Source organism: Euprymna scolopes, chromosome 26 (genome assembly GCF_053919585.1).
Source record: "Euprymna scolopes isolate OS-2025 chromosome 26, ASM5391958v1, whole genome shotgun sequence".
Classification (NCBI taxonomy): Eukaryota; Metazoa; Mollusca; class Cephalopoda; order Sepiida; family Sepiolidae; genus Euprymna; species Euprymna scolopes.
The window spans coordinates 5,936,397-5,963,766 of record NC_136507.1 but is presented as its reverse complement, the minus strand read 5'-3'; the positions used below and the strand labels follow the sequence as shown (position 1 = coordinate 5,963,766).

General features: G+C 30.9%; 1 protein-coding gene across 6 annotated transcripts in view; it reads left to right on the top strand.

The window, feature by feature from the left end:
* Window positions 1–20,143, top strand: part of LOC145247907 (uncharacterized) — a 151,029-nt gene extending 130,886 nt beyond the window's left edge. For all 6 annotated transcript variants that reach the window (XM_080109536.1, XM_080109535.1, XM_080109534.1 and 3 more), the window contains 4 exons: window positions 164–233; window positions 3,902–4,042; window positions 8,061–8,185; window positions 19,944–20,143. In XM_080109536.1, the coding sequence (XP_079965662.1) occupies window positions 164–233; window positions 3,902–4,042; window positions 8,061–8,129 (280 nt within the window). In that variant the 3' untranslated portion in view covers window positions 8,130–8,185; window positions 19,944–20,143. The remainder of the gene's footprint in view (window positions 1–163; window positions 234–3,901; window positions 4,043–8,060; window positions 8,186–19,943) is intronic.
* Window positions 20,144–27,370: the final 7,227 nt, after the last annotated feature.

Here is a 27,370-nt window from a genome sequence, read left to right as displayed (position 1 = left end):
TGATTATAAAAATGATAATAATAATTTATATATAAAAAATTTAATTACTGTCTATAATTTTATATGAATATTAATGCAAACACTAACGCAGCATTGTTTTTGATTGCGCCATTTTTATTCACCTCAAATTTCTTTTTATCCAATATTTTTTTTATCTTTCCAGTGGACCAGCTTTGGAAGCTTACAACTATCTGAATTTTGATACGTTAAATGATTCCATATCCGAATTGTTGGTAAGTATATCAGTTTAATTCTGACAACTAGAAGCTCTTTATTTTCTTCTATTCGTTATGTTCTTGCCAAAGAGGAGGAAGAGGGTTCTGTGAACCTTGACGAAACTATCATTTCCTGTTCTGAAGATCTTGTAAAATAATTCAAAATGAAATGGGGAGTTGACCTAAAAGATATGGTCACTGACTATGGATTCAGCTCTTTAGATTTCAAATTCTGTTGAGTTTACCAGGGATGTAAGTTCTATGCTCATTTTAATCCAGACAAAAGGAGATTTCTCCCATGAATGTGAGTTCTCCGGGGTTTTTTTAGGGGGGGGGGATTCGCTCTTTTCCAAAAATATAAATAAAATTGAAGAAAAAAATTATTTCTGTCAAATTGATTGTCTTACCTACTTGTATTTTTTGTTTTTATTTGCCTGCTTTCATTTCTCTTTTTATCTTTCTCATTTTATCTTTCTTTCTCTTTTCCTATTTTTCCCTTTTCCTCTTCTTCTCGGCTTTCCCTGTTTTTCCTTTTCTCTCTAATGACAATTTCTCTGAAAACTGCAACACATCAAACAATTCATGATATGGGTAGGGGACTTAGATGACTTTTGTTTTTTGCATTTGTTTGTTTTTTTTTTTTTTTATTTCCTTACCCCCCCCCACACACACACACGCACCCAATCTCTTTCTTTTAATTTTAACTTTCTAAAATTAACTAAAATGTTTTGGGAAAAAAGTATTATAAAAACGTTACCCTCCACACCCAAACAAAACATTTCATTTTTTTTGCAATTAAATATTAACATTCCTGGTTCATATACAAGCTATATAGTATGAACTTAATATTTCTCCCAAAAAGCAACATAAAATACGAGGGTCATTACAAAAGTAAAATCTCCCATATTTTAATCCAATCTTAAAAGAAAATATCGCGCGTGTCTGATCTTCTAACCGTCATGTTTTGAAGTTCATTTTCTCCGTGCTTTCAATAGAAGTCAATTTCTATTAATTTTACATTTTCACTATTGATATAACTAGCACATCCATCTGTTGGGTATTATTGCTGATACACTGCCGATCAAAAATTTTAGGCCACTTAAAAATCTTTTTAAAAATAATTTTTTTTTTAAGGATAGATTTAAAACTCTTCCGCCTTAAGGTTACCAATACTACAATCTAAAAGGTTATGGAAACAAAAAGCTACATTCCAAAGATTTATTTTTAAAATTTACATTTTTATTAAATTAGGCTTTTTACACATGATCAAAATTATAAGACCAGAGACAAAAATTCTATTAAATTGTACAAAAATTCTATGAAAACATTCAACAATCAAACTTAATAATGAGTTCTACCTCCACTGCTTTTGATGACTTCAAAAATTCTTTGGGGCATGCTAGAAATAAGGGTTTTTGCAGGAGATCTTGCTCCAGTTTCTGAAGATGGCTTCACAAAGTTCATTTTTTTGTTGAATATTGTTTACCATTTTGATAAACCTCTCTTATCATCCATCCCCAAACATTTTCAATTGGGTTCAAGTTGGGTGAGCATGCAGGATGGCCCAAGAGATGGCTTCCCTTTTCTTGTAGAAAGCTCAAAGTCCGTCTTGCTGTGTGGACTGCACATTATCCTGTTGGAATAACCACCCATCCCCACACAACGATGACCCTCCATCATCAAAGACGCTTTTTGTAGCATGCTAACATAACCAGCTGCTGTCTGACGACCATGCACCACATGGAGCTCCATCGTCCCTCTATAAGAAAAGACACCCATACCATTACGGACCTTCCACCACTATGACGTGTGTAAAAAATTTCAAGGAGCATTTTTTTTTGTCATGCCAATATCGCTGGAAGCGATCAGTACGATCTAAATTGAATTTTTTCTCATTAGAAAACAGGACTTTCTCCCACTTCTCAACGTCCCAAATCTTAAGCGGTCCACGTTGTGACATGGAAGCAATCGAGGAATTTGTTTACGTTTTTTATTTACCATGCCTTTTTATTGTAAGTGTCGTCTGATGCTTATTAGACTGCAATCAGCATTTGTAACTGCCTTAATTTGACTAGAAGAAAGTCCTCTGTCATTCATAACAACCCGTCTGATTCTATTACTCAATGCAGGAGAAATTTGGGGGGGGGGGGGCTACCAAAGGATTTTGCTTTTCTATAATTCTCAGTATTCTTTAGAAAGTTGCAAATAACAGTTTTACTGCGATTTACCTTAGCTGCTATCGCTCGCTGTGACAAACCTTGCTTATGGAATCCTAGAATTCGAGAGCGCTCAATTTCGGTTAGTTTTTTTGCTTTAGGTATGGTAACACCTTTACACAGAGATCACTAATCTCTAACTGAACTAAAAACATTAGAATTACCATAAATCTAACAATTTATACCCTTGGTCTTATAATTTTGATGATGTGTAAAAAGTCTAATTTAATAAAAATGCAAATTTTTAAATAAAATTTTTGGAATGTACATTTGTTTCCATAACCTTTTAGATTGTAGTATTAGTAACCTTAAGTCGGAAGAGTTTAAAATCTATCCTTAAAAAAGGTTTTTTTTAAAGATTTTTAAGTGGTCCTAAATTTTTGATCAGCAGTGTATGTCAAACGAACATATACTACACTGTCTCCTCCCCATAAAGGAGGTAATATCTGTCAGAATGGTATCATGACAGACGAACATACACTATACTAATCGGCCCCTAAAGGAGGAGGTAATGCCTGAGGGTGATCTCATAACAATAGAACACTATCCTCCCCCTAAAAAATTGAACTGAACATTGAAAGATTATACATTCGGCTGAAATAGTATAATAAACTTGATTAGTCCTCAAAAGATAGCAGAATAGTTTCGTATTCAAACAGCAAATCTTCATTAGAATTCAAGTCAAATTCTGTATAATATTGCATCTCATATGTCACGAAATTTCTCTAAATTCCTTTTCTCTTTATTACTTTGATTACTTTCTCATCAAATCTTTATAGGAGATACTTCCTTTCTGTTTCTCATAAAAACAATTCTCTCTAAATAGCTATTTTCTGAGGCTTTTCTCTATCACTACAAATTTACTATCAGATCTTGTATTGAGTGCTGTTGTCATATATGGGCTCGTAAATCTTTGATTTCAGGATTTTTGATAAATTACAAAAATGTATCTGTAATTTGATTGGCGACACCCTTTCTTCTTCTCTGCACCCTCTCTTTCACAGGCGTGATGTTCTTAGTCTCAGTATTTTTATAAATACTATTATGACATGTTCAGAATTGTTTCATCTATTCCCTGCCTCTTTTGTTCTATCTCGTTTGATTTGTTGGTCTAATGGTCTTCAGCAATTCGCTGTTGTTATATTTAGTTGTAATACAGTTTCGTATTCCAGTTGTTTCTTTATATAAACCTTGTGAACTCTTTTCCTGTTAACTATTTTCCTCCTTCATCTTTTCAAAATAGGTATCTCCTGCCTTTGTGATAAACATTGTTCATTCTTAGTATCTTAGTTTAGTATCTTACATTAAGTGGTTTCATGCCTTCTCTGGAGTGATTTCCATGACAAAAAAAAAAATAAATAAAAAAATAAAATGATAAAATCTGAAGTTTGGATTAAACCAATGAATGCTAATCTATTAATCCAAATCTCTCAATGAATTTTTAAAGTCTTCTTTCTTTTTTAATTTTAGACGGATTTTCAACATTCAGATCCAAGTGCCAAAGGTGACATCACATTGGATCATTTTCGTGATTTGCTTTCAAAACATACGAAACAAAATTTTCTAACTGACAAATCTTTGTGGAGCAAAATTCTTTCCAACATTTTATTGGTAAGTAAATTATTTCCAAAGAAATTATTCTAGGAAATATGTAAGTGACACAAACTTATACTCATACAGAGTTTGAATGATAAACTTGTCGCCATAGAAAAGACGACATGATTCCATTTCTATTTGATGAAAACTGGTTTTCTTTTTTTCTTGCAGACCATCTAATAGTTGGTCAGTTGTGTACAAATTCCAAGAGCAATATGAGCCTTCTATCATGTCTGAAAGTGACACAATGTTCAACGAGTGAGATCAGAGATACACTACTGTACAACTCATGCTCTCTACCGATGCAAATTATGACAACAGGACCATTGCCAGCACTCTCAAAATGCAAATCTGGATGGTTCAACACTTAACGGCACAGCTCGAAGTTTCCGGCCACGATTATAGTCTTTGGTGTGGTTTCAAGGGAGGGAAACATCATGCCACCTCACATCTTCAAAGTTGGCTTGAAAGTCAACACCAAAGTGTATCTGGATGTGCTGAAGAGTGTGGAGATCCCCTGGTGCAATCAGGTGGCCGCTGGAAGACCCTGGTGTTGCAGCAGCACTCAGTGCCAGCCAACGTCCAAAGAGACCCAGGCTTGGCTTCAGAGAGAGTGCTCTACCTTTGTATCCTTCTCTTACTGCCCCCCTCCTCCCCTGACCTGAACCCGCAGACTACTTCATGTGGTCATACATCGAGAACATCACCAACATGGCCTCCCATAACCCAAAGCCAGATTGATCACCTCTATTCATTGAGTATTTTCCAAGCTCCCACTAGCGCTTGTGGAAAAAGCATGCTCCCAGTTCCAGACCTGTATGAAAATGGTGATTGAGGCTGAAGGTGGCTACATTGAATTCCCAACTGAATCAGAAAATTATGATACAGGAAACTTATGCCCACTTAACATCAACCAATGTGTACACATATACGACATGTCAATTAGCAAAATTTATCATTTTTTAATTGATTACTGGAAAGATTATGTTATATGATCATGTATGTTATGATGGGTGCAATGTAAGTATCGTAGGAAAATGTAGGATTGGTCCTGGTGTCAACTGGTAGCAATGCAAGAACTAAATATTTATAGAGAAAAATAGGCACTCCTTCCTCTACAAATGTATATATATATATAATTGTTGAGCTTGGCAATATCCAGATAAGTCTCTTCTTGTGGAATTCAACTCTCTCTTTTCCTCTTACGCATTAAGCTATATATATATAGCTATATATATATATATATATATATATATATATATATATAAATGTCGCGATTGTGATGGTGTTACTGCTAGGATGCAATGTAGCATTTTATTATAACGACTTAATGCGTCTATAATTGTGTTAAAAAATGGCATAACATAATGGCTCATAACCTAGACCTAATAAATTATTATGTGGCATCTGTTATTGCAAACCTTTGATATTTTGAACCAGAATTTCTGCAGTCAAAATATTATATACTAGCTGTACCCACCCTGCCACACGTTTCCGTGGCTGAGTCTGATTGACAGAAGTATTAAATTGATTTGTATTGCACAGACACAGGCACACAGACACAGGCACACACATACAAACCACACACGTGCACACACACACAAACACACGTGCAGGAACACATGCACAAATACACGTACAAACACATGCACACACACACACACATGCACACGCATGCACAAGCAAACACACACGCACACACACTATGCAAATAGTCAGCAATAGACAGTTTAAAGGCTTCAAAAGCATACATAAAGGGATTTTGTGTTATATAAATTGTCAATTTCTGGTTATGATTAGCAATATAATTCACTGTGTAAGGTTTTGGCAAAATCCAGGTCTTGGCTATATTATTCGCTCAATCTGTTTTATTTTTTCTTATTTAGCATATAAAGAAAGAATTTTAGTCGATCATACTTAAAAAAAAAGCAAGATTTACCTAGCAAAAAAAATGAAATAATAACTTATCAGCATGTGCTAATGTGGCGAAAAACAGTATTTAATGACAACATGTACGATCTATGTAAACACGAAAGATTTAACTATATAAGAACGATGAATGTCTACGGTTTATATATTTAATGTAAAAATAAAAGACTTCTTGGCTTATGAACATGTCTCGATTTGTTGCAGTTTGGTTTATTTTATTTAAAACAATTGCCTCATGTAGAGAGTGACACTATATTTCTGGAGCGTTCATTTTTGCAATAAGATTTAAATTCTGGAATTAACAAATTTTCAGCTCTCAGCCAATGAGATTTGGCAGAATGTAAGAAGGGAGAATTTTTACATTGGGAAATGGAAAGATCATTTTATTTATGATTTATGTCTATCCAGTTAATAAGGGTGTAATCCCATATCCGTCGAAAGTGCAGATATCCTCCTGGTGATGAGTGGGGGCAGTAGGAAGACTTGTGATCTTGTGATTTAGAGGGGAAAATAGGAATTACTTCTCTAAAGGTGATTGTGATTGTGATGATGTCGCTCATAGGATAGAATGTAGGGTTTTATTATAACGACTAAATGTGTCTAAAAAGGCATTCTAAAATTACATTCTAGATATAATAATATCAATTTATTGATTGCGGACTATTATTCTCATCTTCATTGGTTGTTGTTTCATGACGTTTCAGCCAACTACTCCTCTGGCCTTTGTCAGGTGGTAACCACGACGGATAGGAACTTCAAATCTCCTAACTGCATTCTAAGCAATCACTGCCATCCATAGTTGTTGTCGTCTTACCATGTTGTGGCCAAGTAAGCCTCTGGCCGGCTTTGGGTAGGATTGAAACCACTATCTTCAGACAATGCTCATCTGGAATGGTAGAGATTCAACGTCTCTATCAACTGTGCCACGGGCTTACTTGGCCAAAACGTGGTGAGACAACAACAATTCTGGATGGCAGTGATTGCTGAGAATGCAGTTAAGAGATTCGAAGTTCCTATCCATCGCGGTTACCACCTGACGAAGGCCAGAGGAATAGTTGGCCGAAACGTCGTGAAACAACAACCAATGAAGATGAAAATAATGAATAAATTAATATAAATAATACTCATCTAAATAAAGAATTCCAATTAAAAATAATAGATATAATAAATTTGAAATTTAGTAAATATTGCTTTGTTGGTGCCAACTGAGTACAATCCAAGTTCAATGAAAATTTGAAATATTTGAATTACCAAATGGAAAGTTGTGGCCCTATTATTCCTCCTGAAAACCCTTTAAAATATTCTGAAGAAACTGAAATTTGATGAATATTTATTAATTGATGTCTAATAACTATTGTTAAAGTTTCACAAAAATTAAAAATAGCTGAATATTTAGAAAGGGTTTCCTTTTATAAAAATCTTAAATTAAAAAATAGTCCACATTTGAACCCCTTATGCCCAGCAGAAGTATGTTAAAATTAATAAGGATTGTTTAGGAGTGAATCCTATGTATACAAATATATAAATAGATTAATATACCAATATATATATATATATATATATATATATATATATATATATTTAGAAAGTTCGGTTTAAATACCCTTTGAGAGAATGCAATTCTTATGATAATAGTTAATAGCTACATTAGTTTTACAACCACTACCTTATCATGTTGCCTCACCACGAATCTTGTAAACTATAGTTCAACTTACCAGCATTTACAAAAACATAAATGCCATTCCCTATTATTTAAGACAATTTTTTTTTAATAACACAAAAATAATACATTCTGAAACAAAGTTAAACAAATTCTAAATAATCGAGGCTACCTTTATTAAAATCCAGCAATTAATAACAATATGCATGAAACCAGTAACAACATTTTAAAATGCTTAACACAATACATTAATTTTTAGGATGGCAATTCCGGAGGAAGTGATAAGTATTAATAGATATTATAAATAAATAAATAAAGACCTAGCCAGAGATAGGTTAGTTTAGAAGTCAATAACTAAAAGCCATCCAACATATGCCAGCATGTAAAACGGATGTTAAACCGATTCTAATGACATTGTATCTTTTTTCTATTCTTTAATTGCAGACAGACACAGGCAGCATTCGAAAAGCAAATTTTTTGGCACATATTCCTTATTTTCTTTCGATCAAATGAAAATTAAAGGAATCCTGCAATTTTAATACTTCAAAGATGTAAATGTGTTTTTCAAGGTTTGTAAACTTATTTTGTTGTTAAGCATAGAATTCGTTTTGTATCGTTGTGATATTAAAAATAGACAACATAATGTTATAAATAATAAATAATGTTATAATATTGCATAAATAAAAATACTCTAATAAAAACATATTTCAATCATGCAATGAAATATGAAATACTTTGCATTAGTGAAAGAAATTAGCGTTCATTACTTTATCACTACTTCCATTTTGAATGTAGAAAAACATCTCTCTACTTTGATTTAGTCATTGATTAGTGCTTGCTAGTTGGCAAAACTCATAAAATCAAGTAAAAATTAAGTTTATAAGCCAAAGCTTCTGTAAACTTAAAGTGAATATGAATATTAATATTTATATAGTAATCCCAACCAAATAAAAAAAAAAGCTCAATGCAAAGAAAATAGGAAATAGAACTTGTCATAGAACACACTTGCAAATTATATTTTATATGAATTTGTTTTCCTGTCGACCAACAAATTCATGTAAAATATAATTTACAGTCTTAAATTGTGTTCCTATAAACTTGAAATACGTATGAAGTACGTTTCAATGCCAAATTACAATACAAAAAAAATAAACAAGTCTTTACTTTCAAAAGTATTTGGTACGTATTTAAAGTTAAAATTCAAATTCAATCAACGCATCTTACACGGAAAAGACTACCCTGAATTGCATATCTTCCGGCATTTCAAAAACAACATCGCCGATAAAAGCACGTGGACTTTCCATTAACTTTTTGTCTTCTTCACCTTAACATCATGGCAAGGAAAAAAAGAAAATATATAAAATTCTGACGAAGGAGTATAATTCCGAAATATGTTAATTTTAAACAAGTAAATACTTGTTTATTTTTTTATTGTTTGCGTTGTAATTCGGCTTTCAAACGTATTTCAAATATATTTCAATTTAAAATTCAAATTAAATCAACCCTTCTAACATGTAAAACACTACCCTCAGTATATATGTTTTTAAATCTCCGAAACAGTTACATGGTAAGAAGCTGATGATCCCCGTTTTCTATTTACAAAATTTTCATCCTTATATAGTTAAATTCTGTTTTAAAATTGAAGACTTTTGCAAAATCGGCTTATGCAAATGCTAAGTCTATTTCTATTTAACAATTTTAGTTAATGCTTTTTTTTTTCATCCTTATATAAATGAATTCTCGTTTGTCAGTATAAACTTTTTAGAAGTCGGGTTATGTAGGTGCTAAGTCTGCGATAGGTTAAAGTTAATTTTTTTTTCCTTCCAGGAATTTAAACTGCATTCTTTATTTTTATTTTTGCATTTTTTTATTCAAAGCTTCTTTATATATATATATATATATATATATATATATATATATATATATATATATGTATATGTGTGTGTGTGTGTGTGTGTGTGTGTGCATTTATGGAAATAGTTTTACAGTAAAATTCAAGATAATGTAGTGTGTTGCAAATGATGATGGACTAAAGAAAACTTCCAAAAATTGTAAATGTATCAAACTATCATCAAGAGGGATTATCTATAGATCACTGTGACTTTGTTATTTTGTTTTGTGTTTTTGTACGCTGGTATAATAATAATAAAAAGCATACATAGAACTATATACACAAATATCAGTAAAGGGCCAAAACAATTGTACAGCAAGCACTCTACCAACTGAACAAACGCGCCGCACACAAGAAAGTCTTATTAACTATCACAGATCAAGTAAACCGCAACAAAATCCAACAGTGGAATGAACCTACTTTCGACAAGGGATGTGATCATCGCGAAAAGCTATAACTTAAGCCGATGTCTCACAAGTAGGAATTTTATACTCGCTTACAAGCTTACCTAACGAGCAATAAGCAATAGAAATTTCAGAATGTGAGAGAATATATAATTATTTCCACAGTCAGCATGTTTACTCATGCAAGAGGTTCGGGTTTCGAATTCTGAGTTCGGACGTGTCTAACTGATGAGCTCAAATGAAGGCGAAACTTGTGTGTCACCACCAAGAATCAAAACCAAACGTTTAGCTTACGATTTATTTTTCTCTCTGCCGTTAATGACAGGAGCTATGAAAACATGTTTGCTGCAAGGCTAAAAATTAAAACATGAACCGTTATGCATGCATATTCGTAATGCCGTCGTTCGATCTTCACCTGGCAAATTTCATTTTTTTTAATTTTCACAGATTTTTCTGGACTAAAACCAAAATATAAACTTTCACATGGGTTCAAATACCTATATATGAAGTTTATGTCTGTAGACCAAAAACTCTAGGAGTTTGGTAGGCAACATTTTTTAAACATAAATACATAAATATATATGGAAAGAGATCTGTGTTTACTATAAACTTTTTTATGCAAATATACGCAAGTATAAATCATGTAGAATATCTGCATGAATACAATTACACATAATGATCATTCCATAAGAAAACCGATGATCATCTTATAAAAAAACAAAAAAAACTAATAGGGAATTAATTCAAATAAATGTGTAAAATAATATACAAATTAGCTAGACCTTTTTCTAGTGAATGCAATTCCACGACCCATATGTAAGAGAGTTATATTTTCTTTTTAAATAAATAGAAAAAGGGTTTTTGTTGCAATATTTTATTATGGGGTATGATCCCGCACAGTCGGGAGATTCTGTTTATAAACGATGCTGCTAGGAACTGATAAATCAAATTAATTCACATTCTACTACGAACCAATCAGAAACAAGAATTGCTCCATAAATATTAAATCTTTCTGTAGCAATTTCGCATATGTTTTATTCGTGTCAACATGGGAAGAATCTTTTGCTCTGTGGATTCCAACTCGAGAACTGTCTAATGCAAACCAGTCACCTCCCAGGACTTGTGTAGAACAACGAACCATTGGAAACTGTTCTGAAACTAAACATGGCTTACACTACTAGAAGTTATGGACCCAACGTTTATTTCGACGGATCCGAATCAAAATTCGAATTGTGGCAAGTGAAATTTTTAGGATATCTACGAATTCAAAAGCTATACAAAGTACTTCAGGCACAACCTGAAAAAGAAACGACTCAAACTTCATTGAAAAGAACGCAATTGTCTTTGCACAATTAATACAGTGCTTAGATGACCGAAGTCTATCACTGGTAATAAGTGAAGCCCTGGACGATGGCTGCAAAGCACTGAACATATTAAGAGAGCATTATTTATCGAAAGGAAAACCCAAAATTATTTCTTTATATACTGAACTGACTTCTGTAAACGAATGGAAGCCGAAACCATGACAGATTATATTATAAGAGCCGAAACGACTGCAAATTCTTTAAAAATGTCTGGTAAAGTTATAAACGACAGTCTGTTAATTTCCATGGTCCTTAAGGGATTACCGAGTGATTTCAAGCCATTTACCACCGTGATAACCCAGAAAGAAAAACCCATGACTTTTAATCAATTCAAGGTAGCACTCAGAAGTTACGAGGAAACTGAAAAAATGATCACAGAAAAAATGAATCTACAAATATCATGAAATTTAAAAATGCACACATAAAAACACCAAAATTAAATTATACCTATGCCAGGAATAAAAATCGCAACTTTTCCAAAAACAATTTTTCTCCTAAGAAAAGTACAAAAATTATTTGCTATAATTGTTGACGACCTAATCACAAGAGTTTCCAATATAGATACAGGACTCAAAATGGCGACTCTATGAAAAATGCGGAGAGCTCCGTTAGCGAACATACATTCTTATTTACATGTACATTCAACAAACAATAATTTTCTTGTCGATTTTGGTGCCACCGACCATGTGATTACAAAGGAATCTGATTTTATCAATTTTGATCTCAACTTTAAGCCACAAAATCATTTTGTAGAACGTGCTGATGGCAGTTGAGTAAATGATATTGTTTTTAAAAGAGGCAATGCTAAAATCTCGCTAAAGAATAATAAAGATGAACTATGTTTCTGTATTCTAGAAAATGCTCTTCTGATCCTGAAATTTAAACAAAATATATTTTCTGTACAAGCTGCCATTAAACAAGGTGCAAATATAAACTTTAGCCCAATAAATCAAAACTGGTGTACCCGAATGGAACTGTATTCGACATTAAAGAAAATGGAAGACTATATTATTTAAATAGCGCAGTCCCATCGAAAACCGTCTGCCATGATTTACAGATATGGCATAAAATTCTTGGACACTGCAATATTCCTGATATCAAAAAATTGCCGGCTGTAGTTTATGAAATGAAAATAAAAACATCAAAAAATTTCAACTGCGACGTCTGTATGCAGGGAAAAATGACAAACTATCAAAACAAGATACCAGACAAGAAGGCCAAGAAAATCCTATCACTGGTGTATTATGACTTGAACGGTTCCGTAGAACCGATGGCCAGAGAACATTATAGATATGTGTTGAATTTCGTAGATGACCATTCAGGTTTAATAATGGTTTACTTTTTAAATAGCAACTTAAAAATATTCAGCCGACATGGCTCCCTACGGTGAAGTAAAGTGTATTCGTGTTACATGATAAGGGCTGTCCCCTGTTCATGTAAGTATAAAAATAGTGAGATTAGTTAAAATGGAAATAAGAGAATGGAAATAAATAATTGTGAAGTCGGCTGTGAAGGGCTGACTGAAAGAGATTTTTTTTTTTTTTTTTTTTTTTTTAGCCTGATCTTTCTAGCCGTGTGGTTGTGTAGATGTAGATGTAAAAATTAAAAAAAAATGTACTAAAGTTAAAAATGCATACATTTTTTTTTTGTGAAATATGGAAGGGAGGGATGTTAAGGGCTGTCCCCTGTTCATGTAAGTATAAAAATAGAGAGATTAGTTAAAATGGAAATAAGAGAAAGCAGAAATCGAACCCTGGACATAAGTTTTAAAGAACAATAGGTTTAAATGGAATGTCCAGTAAATTGTTAATTCGGATGAAATAAATAATAAATAAACTATTCAATTGTTAAAAGAATGTGGATAATAAAATATGAGTTAAATAAATTAGATATGTAGGTTAAATTCCTTTGTGGAAACAACACAAGGAAAATAGGTTATTGGGAAATCAATGTCGAAAACGTGCAAAGTCGCGCATGTTGAAACACGTGAATTTTGCTCACGTGGCCGGGATGCATGGATTTCTCAATATAGGAAGTGGGAGTTAGTTGGTCGAGAGAGAGTCAGAGACAGTCAGAGAGACAGTCGGGAGAGACAGTAAGACGTCTGAAGCGAGACGTCACTTCAGAAACTAAGATGTGAAACTTTGAGTTCTTAATGAGGAAATCCCGACCGGTCGTATTAAATAAATCCATCATGTGTTTTGGATAAAGCTCATCTTTGTGTTTGTGATTTCTACAAAAAGGTAAATTGTATTGTTATTATATGTCTGTTATAAAATGTCATTACATACACATCTCTCTCTAAGATACAACATCATATGTAATAAGACAAGAACTCTCACTAAGACTCATATCATTACTAATAAGAACTCACGTAACATACGCGCACAAGTGGTATCGTCTAATAATAATAATAATAACTATATAACACACTCAATTTGGTGTTCGTGAACCTTTTGCATCAGCGATGCAGAAACCGAACCTGGGGTCGATACCACGAAGAAAAAAGAAAAAAAATCACACGATCACAGAATTCGAAAAAGAAAAAGAAACACAACGTTTTAAAAGGGTCCAACATAATTAAAAATAATAATAATAAATAAATAATACCACGGAAAAAGAAAAAAAATTACACGATCACAGAAATGTGAAGAAAAAAAAATGAAAAAAAAAATTTGAACATACACGCACACAGAGAACAAAAGATACAAGAAATATTAAAAAGAAAAAGAAGAAAAGGCCGATATGCCGTAAAAAGAAATTCGTAGTAATGAAAAAAAATAGTAAACAAGTCACCAAACGTAATTCATTGATAAATGAATTGGCCTGTTAAAACACACACACACACACGAATGCAGAGATTGTGTAATCTATTATTGTTTTGAAATTTGTAGAAGTGTCATTAGAAAATGTGTGTCAATATGAAATCGTTTGGACGAATTGTTGAATTTAATCTGTCAAAACAGGAATTTTTCAAAGGTCGCATGTACTTTCTGAGACAGGTGTAAATTGTTGGAAATGCATTTTGAGTTCATAGTGAACTTTTCGGCTTTTTTGTGTTCATTTATTTTGTTTTTGAAAAAAAAAAGAGGGACAATTGTTTTGGACAGACTGTTGAATTGTTGTTTGTTACAGATGATTTTTTTTGTTGTTGTTAAAAAAAAAAAAGTTATAACTGTTGCAAAATGTTTAAATGTATTAAGGTATTTTTTTTTGAAAATGTTTTTATGATGTTGAACAAATATTGTAAATTGTCTTATGTATGTAATGTTATGATTTTCACAGCAAGAATTCAAAGTTATCCGTAAATATACATTAGATTAAAATGATCTAGTAGAAAATAAGTTAAGACGTATGGTTGGCTTACAGATTCAGTTAGAATTTTAGAAGGGGGACAAGAATTAAAATTACGTAAACGGGTATTTGGAGAGTTTTTAGATGTGATATGCCGTAAGAAAGGTGTTTTGTTTTAGCATTTGGTTTTGTTGTTTTTTTTTTAGAGATCCTAAAAATTTTCCTCCAAGAAAAGTGACTTGGTAGGGATTGATAAGCACAAGAAGTGCCCCTATACGAAAAATTTGGGAACCTGGTTAATTAAGTGCTTAAAATAAGCTGGTTGCACGTAAACGACTCCAAGCAAAGTAGTAAATAAGTCTTGGCTTAGTTAATAAACAGGCGTTGGAAAGAATACGAAAATTCTTAAGGGGACCAGTAAACCGATGAGAGGTAGTCCCGAGGCAATCACATATAGCTTAATGAAGTAAGAGACAAGCAAAAATATGCCGTAGATTACGTAAGAAAGATATAACCTTGTATTTTTTTTTAGAGACGCATGAATGTGGGATATATCTGCTGGATCTTGGAAGCCCTGGTGAGAGAAAAGAAAAATCACAAAAAAAATCGGGCAATTAGATAGAATTTAGGCGCAATTAAGGTGTTGGGCACGGAACGTGTTAGTTAGTTAGGGGTGATATTTCTAAATCCTCGTCGAAGTTTCAAAAATCCAAGCAAGGAAATCCGAGTGAATCTGTATGAGAGAAAAAAAGGTATATCTTAAACTTCTGAAGCCAACCACAAAGATTTAAGTATATGAGCTTTGGTATGTCCCATATGAGATAGTTATAGAATAAAAAAAAAACAAAACAAAGCCATACTTGATAAGACTAACCATGCGGAAAGAGAGATCAGAACACTTTTGAGACGAAGGAAGTCGTCCATTTCGAGAAAGGTGAAAACCTCTAGTCTGCGGCATCTGGGTGGCTGGAAAATAGCTGATGTGTATCATAGGTAAATATCCTACACCCAAAAAGTAAATGCCACAAAGATCAGAAAGGTCCTGATCTTATAAAAAAATAAATAATTGTGAAGTCGGCTGTGAAGGGCTGACTGAAAGAGATTTTTTTTTTTTTTTTTTTTTAGCCTGATCTTTCTAGCCGTGTGGTTGTGTAGATGTAGATGTAAAAATAAAAAAAAAATGTACTAAAGTTAAAAATGCATACATTTTTTTTTTGTGAAATATGGAAGGGAGGGATGTTACATGATAAGGGCTGTCCCCTGTTCATGTAAGTATAAAAATAGAGAGATTAGTTAAAATGGAAATAAGAGAAAGCAGAAATCGAACCCTGGACATAAGTTTTAAAGAACAATAGGTTTAAATGGAATGTCCAGTAAATTGTTAATTCGGATGAAATAAATAATAAATAAACTATTCAATTGTTAAAAGAATGTGGATAATAAAATATGAGTTAAATAAATTAGATATGTAGGTTAAATTCCTTTGTGGAAACAACACAAGGAAAATAGGTTATTGGGAAATCAATGTCGAAAACGTGCAAAGTCGCGCATGTTGAAACACGTGAATTTTGCTCACGTGGCCGGGATGCATGGATTTCTCAATATAGGAAGTGGGAGTTAGTTGGTCGAGAGAGAGTCAGAGACAGTCAGAGAGACAGTCGGGAGAGACAGTAAGACGTCTGAAGCGAGACGTCACTTCAGAAACTAAGATGTGAAACTTTGAGTTCTTAATGAGGAAATCCCGACCGGTCGTATTAAATAAATCCATCATGTGTTTTGGATAAAGCTCATCTTTGTGTTTGTGATTTCTACAAAAAGGTAAATTGTATTGTTATTATATGTCTGTTATAAAATGTCATTACATACACATCTCTCTCTAAGATACAACATCATATGTAATAAGACAAGAACTCTCACTAAGACTCATATCATTACTAATAAGAACTCACGTAACATACGCGCACAAGTGGTATCGTCTAATAATAATAATAATAACTATATAGCATTCGCTCTCACAACGGTATGGAATTCATGAATAACGACTTTGAACTTTTACTAATTAACCATCGTATCAAGCATGAAAAATCGGCCCCTAAATCGTCACACCAAAACGGGACTGCGGAAAGAGCATGGCGGACACTTTTTGAAATGGCAAGATGTCTACTCATTGAATCAAAACTCCCCAAAAGCCTCTGAACGTACGCACTTATGGCGGCTGCCTATATACAAAATAGGTGCTTTAACAAAACACTATCTAAAACCCCATATGAAGCTTTCTGCGGTAGAAAACCAAATTTAAACCGAATGCATGTATTTGGTTGAACTTGTTTTGTATATATAGATAAAAAGAGTAAATTAAATATTAAAACCGATAGAGGTATATTTCTTGGATACAATAAAAACAGTCCAGCCAATTTAGTATTTTTTCCAGAGAAAAATAAAATAAAAAGAATCCGATGTGTAAAATTCACAGACACATTTAATTTTAAAGATGAAACCCCGTCATATGAAGAGGATGAAATAATATTTCCTCAAATTATTAAAACAAATGAAGACAATAAAGATGACGGAGACAAGAGTACCCATGATGAAGATCATGATGCTAAAGTCGACAGATACCCCAAAAGAAATAGAAGGCGGCCCGATTTTTTGTGGTTGACAATACGAAAGATTATCAAATCAACTATTGCTATTCCATAGAAAATACGCCAAAAAGCTTTAACGAAGGAATTAATTGAATTAATTGCTTCGTTAAAACATTGTGATGAATGGAAAACAGCCATGAAAAAAGAAATAGATGCTTTGACCAAAAATAATACCTATACGGTAGTACCACTCCCAAAAGATAAACATGTTATTTCTACAAGATAGGTCTTTACAAAAAAGACTACAGCATCAGGCGTAGAACAGTACAAAGCTAGATTTGTTGCTAAAGGGTACTCTCATATTTATGGTATAGAATATTTTTCTACGTTTTCACCGACCACAAACCTAACGACAATCAGAATTTTATTGCAAATTGCATCGCAATATGACCTAAACATCCATCAAATGGACGTAAAAAATGCTTATTTGAATGCCCCAATAGATTGAAATTTATATTACCCCTCCAGAGGGATTTATAATGAAAAATTAAAATAGCGTGTGGCGACTTAACAAGACATTTTACAGTCTAAAGCAGAGTTCTCAGTGTTGGAATACAGTATTTCATGATTATATTATTAAACAACAATTTAAACGATGCTCAGCAGACCCCTGTTTATATACCCAACACAAAGACAATAAACTACTGATTTTGGTTTTATGGGTCGATTATATTTTAATTGCATCAAATTGTGAGATAATGTTGACAGATGTTAAGAAAAAATTAAGTAAAAGATTTAAAATGACCGATCTTGGCAAAATATCATGGTTTTTGGGGATAGAATTTATTCAAAGGAAAGGACTTATTACGATGAATTAATCGAGATACATTGACAAAATACTATTAAAATTTGGAATGCGAAAGTTCAAGAAATGCTCTACACCGGTCGAAAATGATATTAATAAAAATATACACGCACAATCTGAAATAATGGACGATAAATTATATTGAGAAATCATAGGAAGTCTTATATATTTAATGACTGTGACGAGACCCGGTATATGCTATACAGTAACAAAACTGTCACAAAAAATGATCAAGATCGACAATGAAGGATTTAAACAGAGCTAAACAAGTCCTTTAAAAAGGAACTAAAGAACAGAAGTTAGTATTTAGAAAATCAAAAAATCCCCTAAAATTAGGATTTACAGATTCAGATTGGGGAAACGATGAAGATTGAAAAAGTATATCTGGATATGGTTTCAGACTCTCAGAAAATGGGCCTATTATTTCATGGAAATCTAAAAAGCAACAGATTGTATCTCTCTCTAAGTGTGAAGCAGAATTTATCGTGATCACACACACGACCCAGGAAGCACTCTACCTTAAAAATATCCTAAAGACTATTTTAGAGCCAGAATTAACTAAAAGCCCTGTAGTAATTAACTGTGATAATCAAGCCAGTATAGTCTTAGCACAGAACACGATCAACCAAAGATCTAAACATATAGATATAAGATACCATTTCATAAAAAACGAGGTGAAGAAGGAATCCATTATTTTGAATTACATATCATCAGAACAAAATATCGCTGATGTATTCACGAAACATGCAACAAGAATAAAGTTAAAGCGTTTTTTCTCAAAACTTGTTGGAAGATTCGACTTTGAATAATTTTCATAGGCCTGTATCTATATATTGAAAAAAAAAAAAAAAGTCCTGGGCAAGACGTTAAACTGCTTCCATTTTGTTTGTATTAACACTTTAACCTACTAATGCGTAACTAATACTTTTACTGAAAAAAACGAAACAAACAAAAGTTTTTTAAAAAAGTCACTTTTTTGCAAACATTTTCTTTGTAAATTTCCTTTTTTACTTAAATAAAAAAGCTCTTTTTAAACGGGTACATATTGCATGTATATTTATATGTATATTCATTTATATGTATATGTGTATGCATTTTTGAACAAAGTTGCATAATCAAATTTAAGAAATGGCTTCCTTTTTTTTCACATGCTCATCCCTTTTTTAAGGTAAAAATAAAAAATTCCTTTTATTTCTCTTTTATGTACACATAAATGTATATGTTTGACATTTGAACACAATTAAAAATGGCATTTTTTTTACATGCTAAAATTTTAAGATCCAAATTATTTCTAATTTTGTTATGTTATAATGGAATATAAAAATATATTTATTTTTGAGCAGAATGAACCAAAGGGACCCATTATAAAAAAGGGGGGGGGATGTTGCAATATTTCATAATGAGGTATGATCCCGCACAGTCGGGAGATTCTATTTATAAACGATGCTGCTAGGAACTGAAGAATCAAATTAATTCACATTCTACTACGAACCAATCAGAAACCAGAATTGCTCCATAAATATTAAATCTTTCTGTAGCAATTTCAAATGTTTTCTTCGTGTCAACATGGGAAGAATCTTTTGCTCTGTGGAGTCCAACTCGAGAACTGTCTACTGCGAATCAGTCACCACCAGGACTTGTGTAGAACAACAAACCATTGGAAACTGTTCTGAAACTAAACATGGATTACACTTCTAGAGTTTTTAATATGAATATCAATGCGCACAAAAAAAATTTATAGGTGTGTGTGTATATATATATATATATATATATATATGAGTTTAATATCCTTAATTCTATTGAGCATCTAAAGTAAACAAATATCTGTTCAAATTTGAATAAAATTTTTGTCTTTTATAAATTTTGCAACTATTATTGTGCTCCACTTAAAATATATACATGTTATACTTCTTTAATATTACAGATCATACCAGAAACAGTTTCAATTAACACGAGTGCTTCAGCAAGTTAACAACTTCACCTAAATAAAACCAATGCTAATAGACATTTGGAATGGCAGAAATCACTAATTCAATTATTTCATGTTTGTTTTATTTCAATACATTTTTTTTAAATAATCTGTTGTGTTTGTGTATAATAAAGAAAAGAAATGCAAAAAAAAAATTGTTTTGTTTTTATTATTAGAAGCAGCAACTTAATATTATGACACAAAATTACAGAATAAGTATTCTTTCAAAACACCAAATGACATGTAACAAGTTTAGATGCTTTTTTTTTAAATTTTTAGTCAAAGCACAACTAAAATATTGATTTATGATTTTATTTCAAACTATATTGCCCGTTTGCTATCATTTTGCAATTTAATTTGTATTCACTACTTGAAATTATTTAAACGAAACAAAACAAAATGTTGAAAAAATATTTCCTTTTTCTCTTCTTACATACTAAAATAATTTAACATTTTTCGAGCATTGAAAAAGATAATTCATTCTAAAAACTAAATAAAATCTCATAAACGTAAATAAAATATTAATTTGTTTATAAATGCTATTGCTATTTCAAACTTCACCCTCTCTTGTTCTCGAATATATAAAACTTTCAATGATATAACATAAGATGGATACGTATTCATTTAAAAAATTTTAATGGAGAGAATTTTTTGTTAATTGACACTGTACTTTTCAACTGAAGCGGCCCTCTCTCTAACATACATGACTTTTAATAATAAACTGACAAAAATTATGAAAGGACATGATATTATCATCTTCTTTGGCTGAGAGGGTGGGGCTCATTCGTCATTATATCATCCTCCCAGACTAGCAAAAATATGTGATTAAAGTGAAGATATTTTTATTAGTTTAAATAATAATTTTAGTATTTTATGCATCCATTTCATTGTATAGCACACATCTCTATTTAGTCTGAATGTCTAAACTGAAAAACAAAGAAGAAAAAATAGAAAAAGAAAAAACATTTTTAGATTATTTTTATGTTTATTTTTTATTTATACATATTGTATATACATATATATTTTACATACTTTTTTTTCTTAATATATTCATGCACACAATTTTTTTTTTGGTGCAAATGGTACAATATGTGCCACCCCTTAAACATATCTTATCAATCACATAGGAAGGCATAAAAATACTAAGAAATCAATTTACGGTTAAGTTATTTTGAAATTTAAAAAAGTCATATATATATATATAAGAAAAGCAACGTGAAAATTTTCCATCACAGACATTCTGTAAAAAATATAGCAGACATACATACGATAAATAAGGACACTAATCATAAATTTGAAAAAGTTATATACAGTTGTAGTCCTTTATAAGAAACACATTTTTGCATACTGGTCACAAGGGACTAAAGCAGCCAATCAAAACACAAATTTCATTCTTTTTAAATTCAATAACAAATTAAAAAAATTATATATAAAAAAAAAACAATGGATGAATTAAGTTAAAATTTGGCCAAATCAACAAGTTACAAATCAAAAAAATTATAGCAACAAAAATTATACAGATGATGAAAAAATGGTGGACAGAAATTTGACTTGAGAATGATGAAGATTATAAGAATGGAAGGTGTCAGCAGAAAGAATTGTTGCAATTCCTTTAAAAAAGAGAAAATATTCTTCATCCAGTTGAATATTTGCTCAAGGAAGATAAATATTTGGATAAGGATTCTTTCTAATAATATTCACATTTTTACAATTTCAACTGTTAATGGGCTAAAAAGTTGCACTCGTTGCTTTCCATATGATGTCGCCTGTACATCTCCAGCTTTTATCAATAGAACAAAATTTTCATTTTAGTTTGTTTCAATGGAAAAGCACAAATCAGCCATTTTAATAGATTAAAAAAAAGTCTGATATGTGTTTTATAGCATGAACTTTCAAATTCGAGAGTAATATTGAAGCCTTTAAACTGCCAAATAGTAATTGTTGGCGTCAAGTAAAGTTTAAAAGGCAAAAAGTCAAGTATTCTGGTTATTTTGTGCTCCTAACCAAAAGGAAAACATTCATTTTCCAACAACATCACTGTTGTATGAAATAACCCAATCTTGTCTTGAAACAAAAGTCCAAAACAAAAAAAAAACATTTCAATTGAAATTGGATTGATAAATTGAATCATTCAGACGACTATTCTCATTCTGATTGTCATATTCACAACATTTTGGCTGATGTAACCTGCAACCTTCTTCAGGTGAATATCTTCTTGGGCACCTTCTAATCAAACTCAGGAATATGTACAGAATTTCAAACAGAAATCTTCATGGGGGTAAATTGTTCTCATTCAATCAGCCATGATTAGGTAGCAATGTCAATTTTTATGTTATTCTTACTTATTATATCCCGTAGTAAGGATTGCAACTTCAAACTTTTAAAGATTGTCACTTAGAAATGATTGTTTACCAATACTTAACAGCCATATGTTCACATGAACAAGTCTTATGTGAATTTTAGGAGCCTTAAACCTAAAACAATCCAGTAAAGTTCAAGCCTTACTAGAATAACATTAAATTTGAAATACTGTACAGGTTCCCCAAGTTCAAAAAGGTGAACTCAAAGAACAAGGTTACAAACATTATAAATATAATGACAAAGATAATGATAGTAGTCTGAATAATCCAAATAAATGTCCCTATTAATTTCTTTTTAATTTATCCCCAAAAAGCAGATTTATTCGACATTACATAGATGGAAAATATGTTGAACCTAACTTTATTAGTTTAAATAAAAATGCAAGCCGTACTGGGATTTCTGTATTGAATATTAGCAAAATGTCCTGATTCTTTTTAAATCTGTAATATCATCACTTCTATTTTCAGCCCTGAACTTATCGACAGGCATGCTGAAGAGCACAGAATAAATATAAAGCTGAGACATATCAAGGGTCTTAGGTCATTTTACTATACGAAAGTGATGATAAGAGACTGTCCGATGATTCTTCAGAATTTCATCAAACCGACATGACAAAATCTAATATTTTATAAAAATGCTAATTATAAAATAAATTAATCATATCAAGAAAAGATTATATAAAAAACTGTCTGAAGAACTAAATAATTTTTTCTTGAAAAACAATACATGATGAATAAAAACTCAATTTTATGGTCAAAATGAGTCATTTTCGCATATAAGCAATATTTTTTCCTTTAATAAAACCATCTTTGAAAATAATCTAGATTTTAAAAAACAATTCTTTCTAAAGTGACTAAAACTTAAGCTAAAATGGCAGAATATTTAAACAGCAAGTGTAATTAAAAAATTTTCCTTACAATTTCTGAGTCAGAACTTTATCATTTCATTTTTGGGGCTAAAGTCACAACTATGTTCAGCACTTATAAAATGATTCTTCACGTAAACTATTATGTCCATATGTTTTGTTGTCGTGGTGCTTCTTATATTTGACTCATGATTTGCTTTTTAGTTAGAGTCAGTTTTTTTCTGTTAATGCTGAAAATGCAGCAATGGTCGAAATAATATAATAACCTGTTCAAACTTTGATCGTAAATGAAGACATCAGAAAAAAATGATGTCAAGTCTTAATCTGATTGTCACTTCTTATCAGCCAACTCAACAGTTTTTGTTAAGATATTGTATATAAACAAATTACTTGTATATAAAACTAATTTGTTTATACAAAAATTACTTTATACAATGAACCAGTTATAGCGATATTGTTTAAATAAAAAACATTACCTCTAATTTTTGGAAATGATTCACCAGAAGCAAAAAGAAGTTCACATTTAAAAATGTTTTTAAAGGAATGTATTTTTCTAATTTGAGCATGAAATGTAGAAAACAAAACACAAATGTCTTGAGTCAGTTATTAAAAAAAAAATATTGGATTTAATTTTCTCTCTACATATATACACACACATACCATACCCACCAAGATGTAGAAAAAAGAAAAAAGAAAATATTCACCTTGCTGAAAAATATTATTGTCATAAACAACTAAATTTGAAAATTCAATGACATTATGATATTGAATAAAAATTATTGAATCAAACAGATTTTAAAATCTGCTTAAAGATAGATAAAGAAATTTTCTTCTCCTGGATAATGAATACATTATTGTACATATATTTTTTAAATAATCTAGAAAAACTAACAATACAATAGGAAAGTACAAAGCATATTGAAAAGTAGACTAGAAATAGAAAGCAAAACTCAATCAAACACTTTACACTTTAAAATGGTCACTTTTGAGTATAACTAACCAAACCCGAAATAGAATGTGCTATAGTTTGGCAGAAACAGAAGCGTATACTGAAAACAAATGAGTGAAAAAAAAATAAAAACCTGGATTCTTTCAAAACAACAATGTTGCTTGGTAGTTGGAATGGTTTATAATGTGAAAAAAAAAAAAAAAAAAAAAAACTGGGATAACCTTCACTAATGTATATTTTTTCTTTCAAATTATTTTTTTATCTAATAAGCATCCAACTACAAAAAAATTAATAATAAAAATAACATATGTGGCATTTTGTTTGAGATTCTTTTTGTTTGTTTAGTTTTACTAGTAGCTTTTGATGGGTACATTTTGTGTGACCAAATATAATATCATTTTCAAAATGTGAAAAAAATAAAGCAAAAAATGAGATATTTATTTCAAAATGAAAAGACAACACATCGTATGGTTGATATATCCACGCTTTACTACCTTAGTCTGATTAGCTCTTAGTTTTTAATAACTATGGATTGAAACATTGTCATGCCAGTGTAACAAAACCTGTACATGTTTATATAAATAAGTAATGATATAAATAGCTCTCTTATTGAACACTATTATAAACCCCAAAATATATTATTTTTAGATAAACGTTGACTGAATATATAAAAATTATTACTTTTCTTTTGAAAAAGGAATATTTTCCAAAAAATATTCACTTTTCTTAAAAAAAAATTTTGATTGTTGTTTTTGAATTTATACAACTCTTACTAGTGAGATCGATTAAGCATATCTTAGTTTTATGGCAAACAAGAGAATATGATTTAATAGACGCAAAACAATTGTTTAGCAGCAAATAAAAATGTTTTAAGCTAAAGACTTTGAGGCTATTCTCATATTATATATTGCTAACTCTAGTATTTATACTATTGAACTCACTTCTATGTAATTTAAAAGAATTTATATATATACATACATACATACATACATACACACACACTTTTTATTTGTTCTGCATAAGCATTCATGAGCCTGCTTCAGTCAGCCAGTTACTGGTAACTAGAGATCTCTTCAGGTGATATTGAATCTATGAACTTTACTTATGTATAATCAATATCGCCTGAAGATAACTGGCTGACCAAAATATGCTCATAAATGTGTAACGACATAAAAATGCTTATGTAGAACAAATAAAAAGGATATCTTGCCCTACTTTGAGCACTCTTGCATGAACCTCCATTGGTTGACCTTTGGAAAATATTAATCTAGTATTATATATATATTAGTCATCCATAGTAAGTAAAAAAAAAATACTAGTCAAAACTATTATATTTTAAATATGTAGGAGAATGGAGAAAAAATAGCAATCATTATTGTAAAAATGGCTTATAGTATAATCATGGAATTTTCAGGGTTTCAATTCGAGCATACAAAAGCTAACATTTTAAAATATAAACTTTCAAGTCAACGTGTCAGATAAATGTTTGTAGTCTCAAAGTGTGTAAATCCTCAAATTCACACTGAGTAAATATTAAGACTTAAAAGTCATCCATTAATAAAACGGTTGATGTGGAACTAAGATTTTATTTTATTCATTTTTTTTCCATAAATGAGTGAATTTTCTTTTGATGGATGCAAGCTGTAAATTTATATCAGCCAAAATATTCAATTTTTTATGACAGTTTAAATATTGAAAAAATATTTAATGAAACTCAATTTCAAGTAATTTTCAATAATTTTATATTTACAATAATCTTGTTGCAGAAATAACTTAGCTGTTGAATTCTTTCTCCGCTTCCATTTTTTGTTGTTTGCAAAATACTCTTACATGTTCATGGCACACATTTTGAAAACCTCTGAACAACAAGAGTCAGGTAGATAATATAGAAGTATTCATTTACGGCAGCAAGAAACTATTATTTCAGAATAATTATTTAAAAAATATCCTTCACTTGAGATGGTTATAAAAATTAACATGAAAATACAATTAAGATAGTCTTTATCTTAATTTTTGCATTTTTTCTTAAACAGTAATAAACACAGATGTGAAATGCATCGATTCATATCAACATTTTGACAAAATATTAAGTAAATTGAATAGAAATCCAACAACAAAAAATATGACTGGAAAACAAATGAAAATTAAGATGAAAAGTTTTTATATGCTATGTTTTTTTTCATTAATATACACATATATATATATATGAATGAAAATAAAATAAAAATAACAGTAATGGTTGACGTTATGTTGTTTTGAAAAAAGAAAAACCGAATGAATTTATAAAATGGTGATCAACGTTTCGTCCCTATTGCAGGGGACATCTTCAGGATATTAAAAGGAAAAATGCAGAAGAAGAAAACGATCATAGACCATACGTAAGTGAAAAGGAAACAGTGTTAGAATCCATACCCATATCGGAAAGGAAACTATAAATGTGTGTGTATGTATGTGTAGTTTCCTTTCCGATATGGGTAGGATTCTAACACTGTTTCTTTTTCACTTACGTATGGTCTATGATCATTTTCTTCTTCTGCATTTTTCCTTTTAATATCCTGAAGATGTCCCCTGCAATAGGGACGAAACGTTGATCACCATTTTATAAATTCATTCGGTTTTTCTTTTTTCAAAACAACGCACACACACACACACATATATATATATATATATATACATATATATATATATATATATATATATATATATATATATATATATGTATATAAAATCTGATGAGAAGTTTTCAATACATTTTGTTTCAAACTTTTATAAGCAGAAAGAAGTGATGAATCAGAATCTTGTTTGTTATATGGTTTAGAACAGATTAGTTTTGAAACAATTGTAAAAGGGCTTTTGCCATGAATTTCTTTTTAATTGGCTAAAAAGCTAAAAAAGTTATCTTTACGACCCAGATGTTTTACATAGACAAGATAAAAATCCAGAGAATCTTTACTGTATAATAGTGCTCAATAATAAATAGAGCAATTTAGGTAATAATTTCATTTGCACAAACATTTGGCTACATATGATAACACATTTTACATGAAGCACTTATAAATCTGACATCCTCAAACTGATAAAAATAAAAATAATGCTTATTTTTTTCTATCAGTCCAAGAATGCTAGGTTTATAAGAACTCTAGTTGAAATGTGTTATGACCTGTTGCCAAATGTTTGTATGAATAAAACACTTCTACTAACCTTATA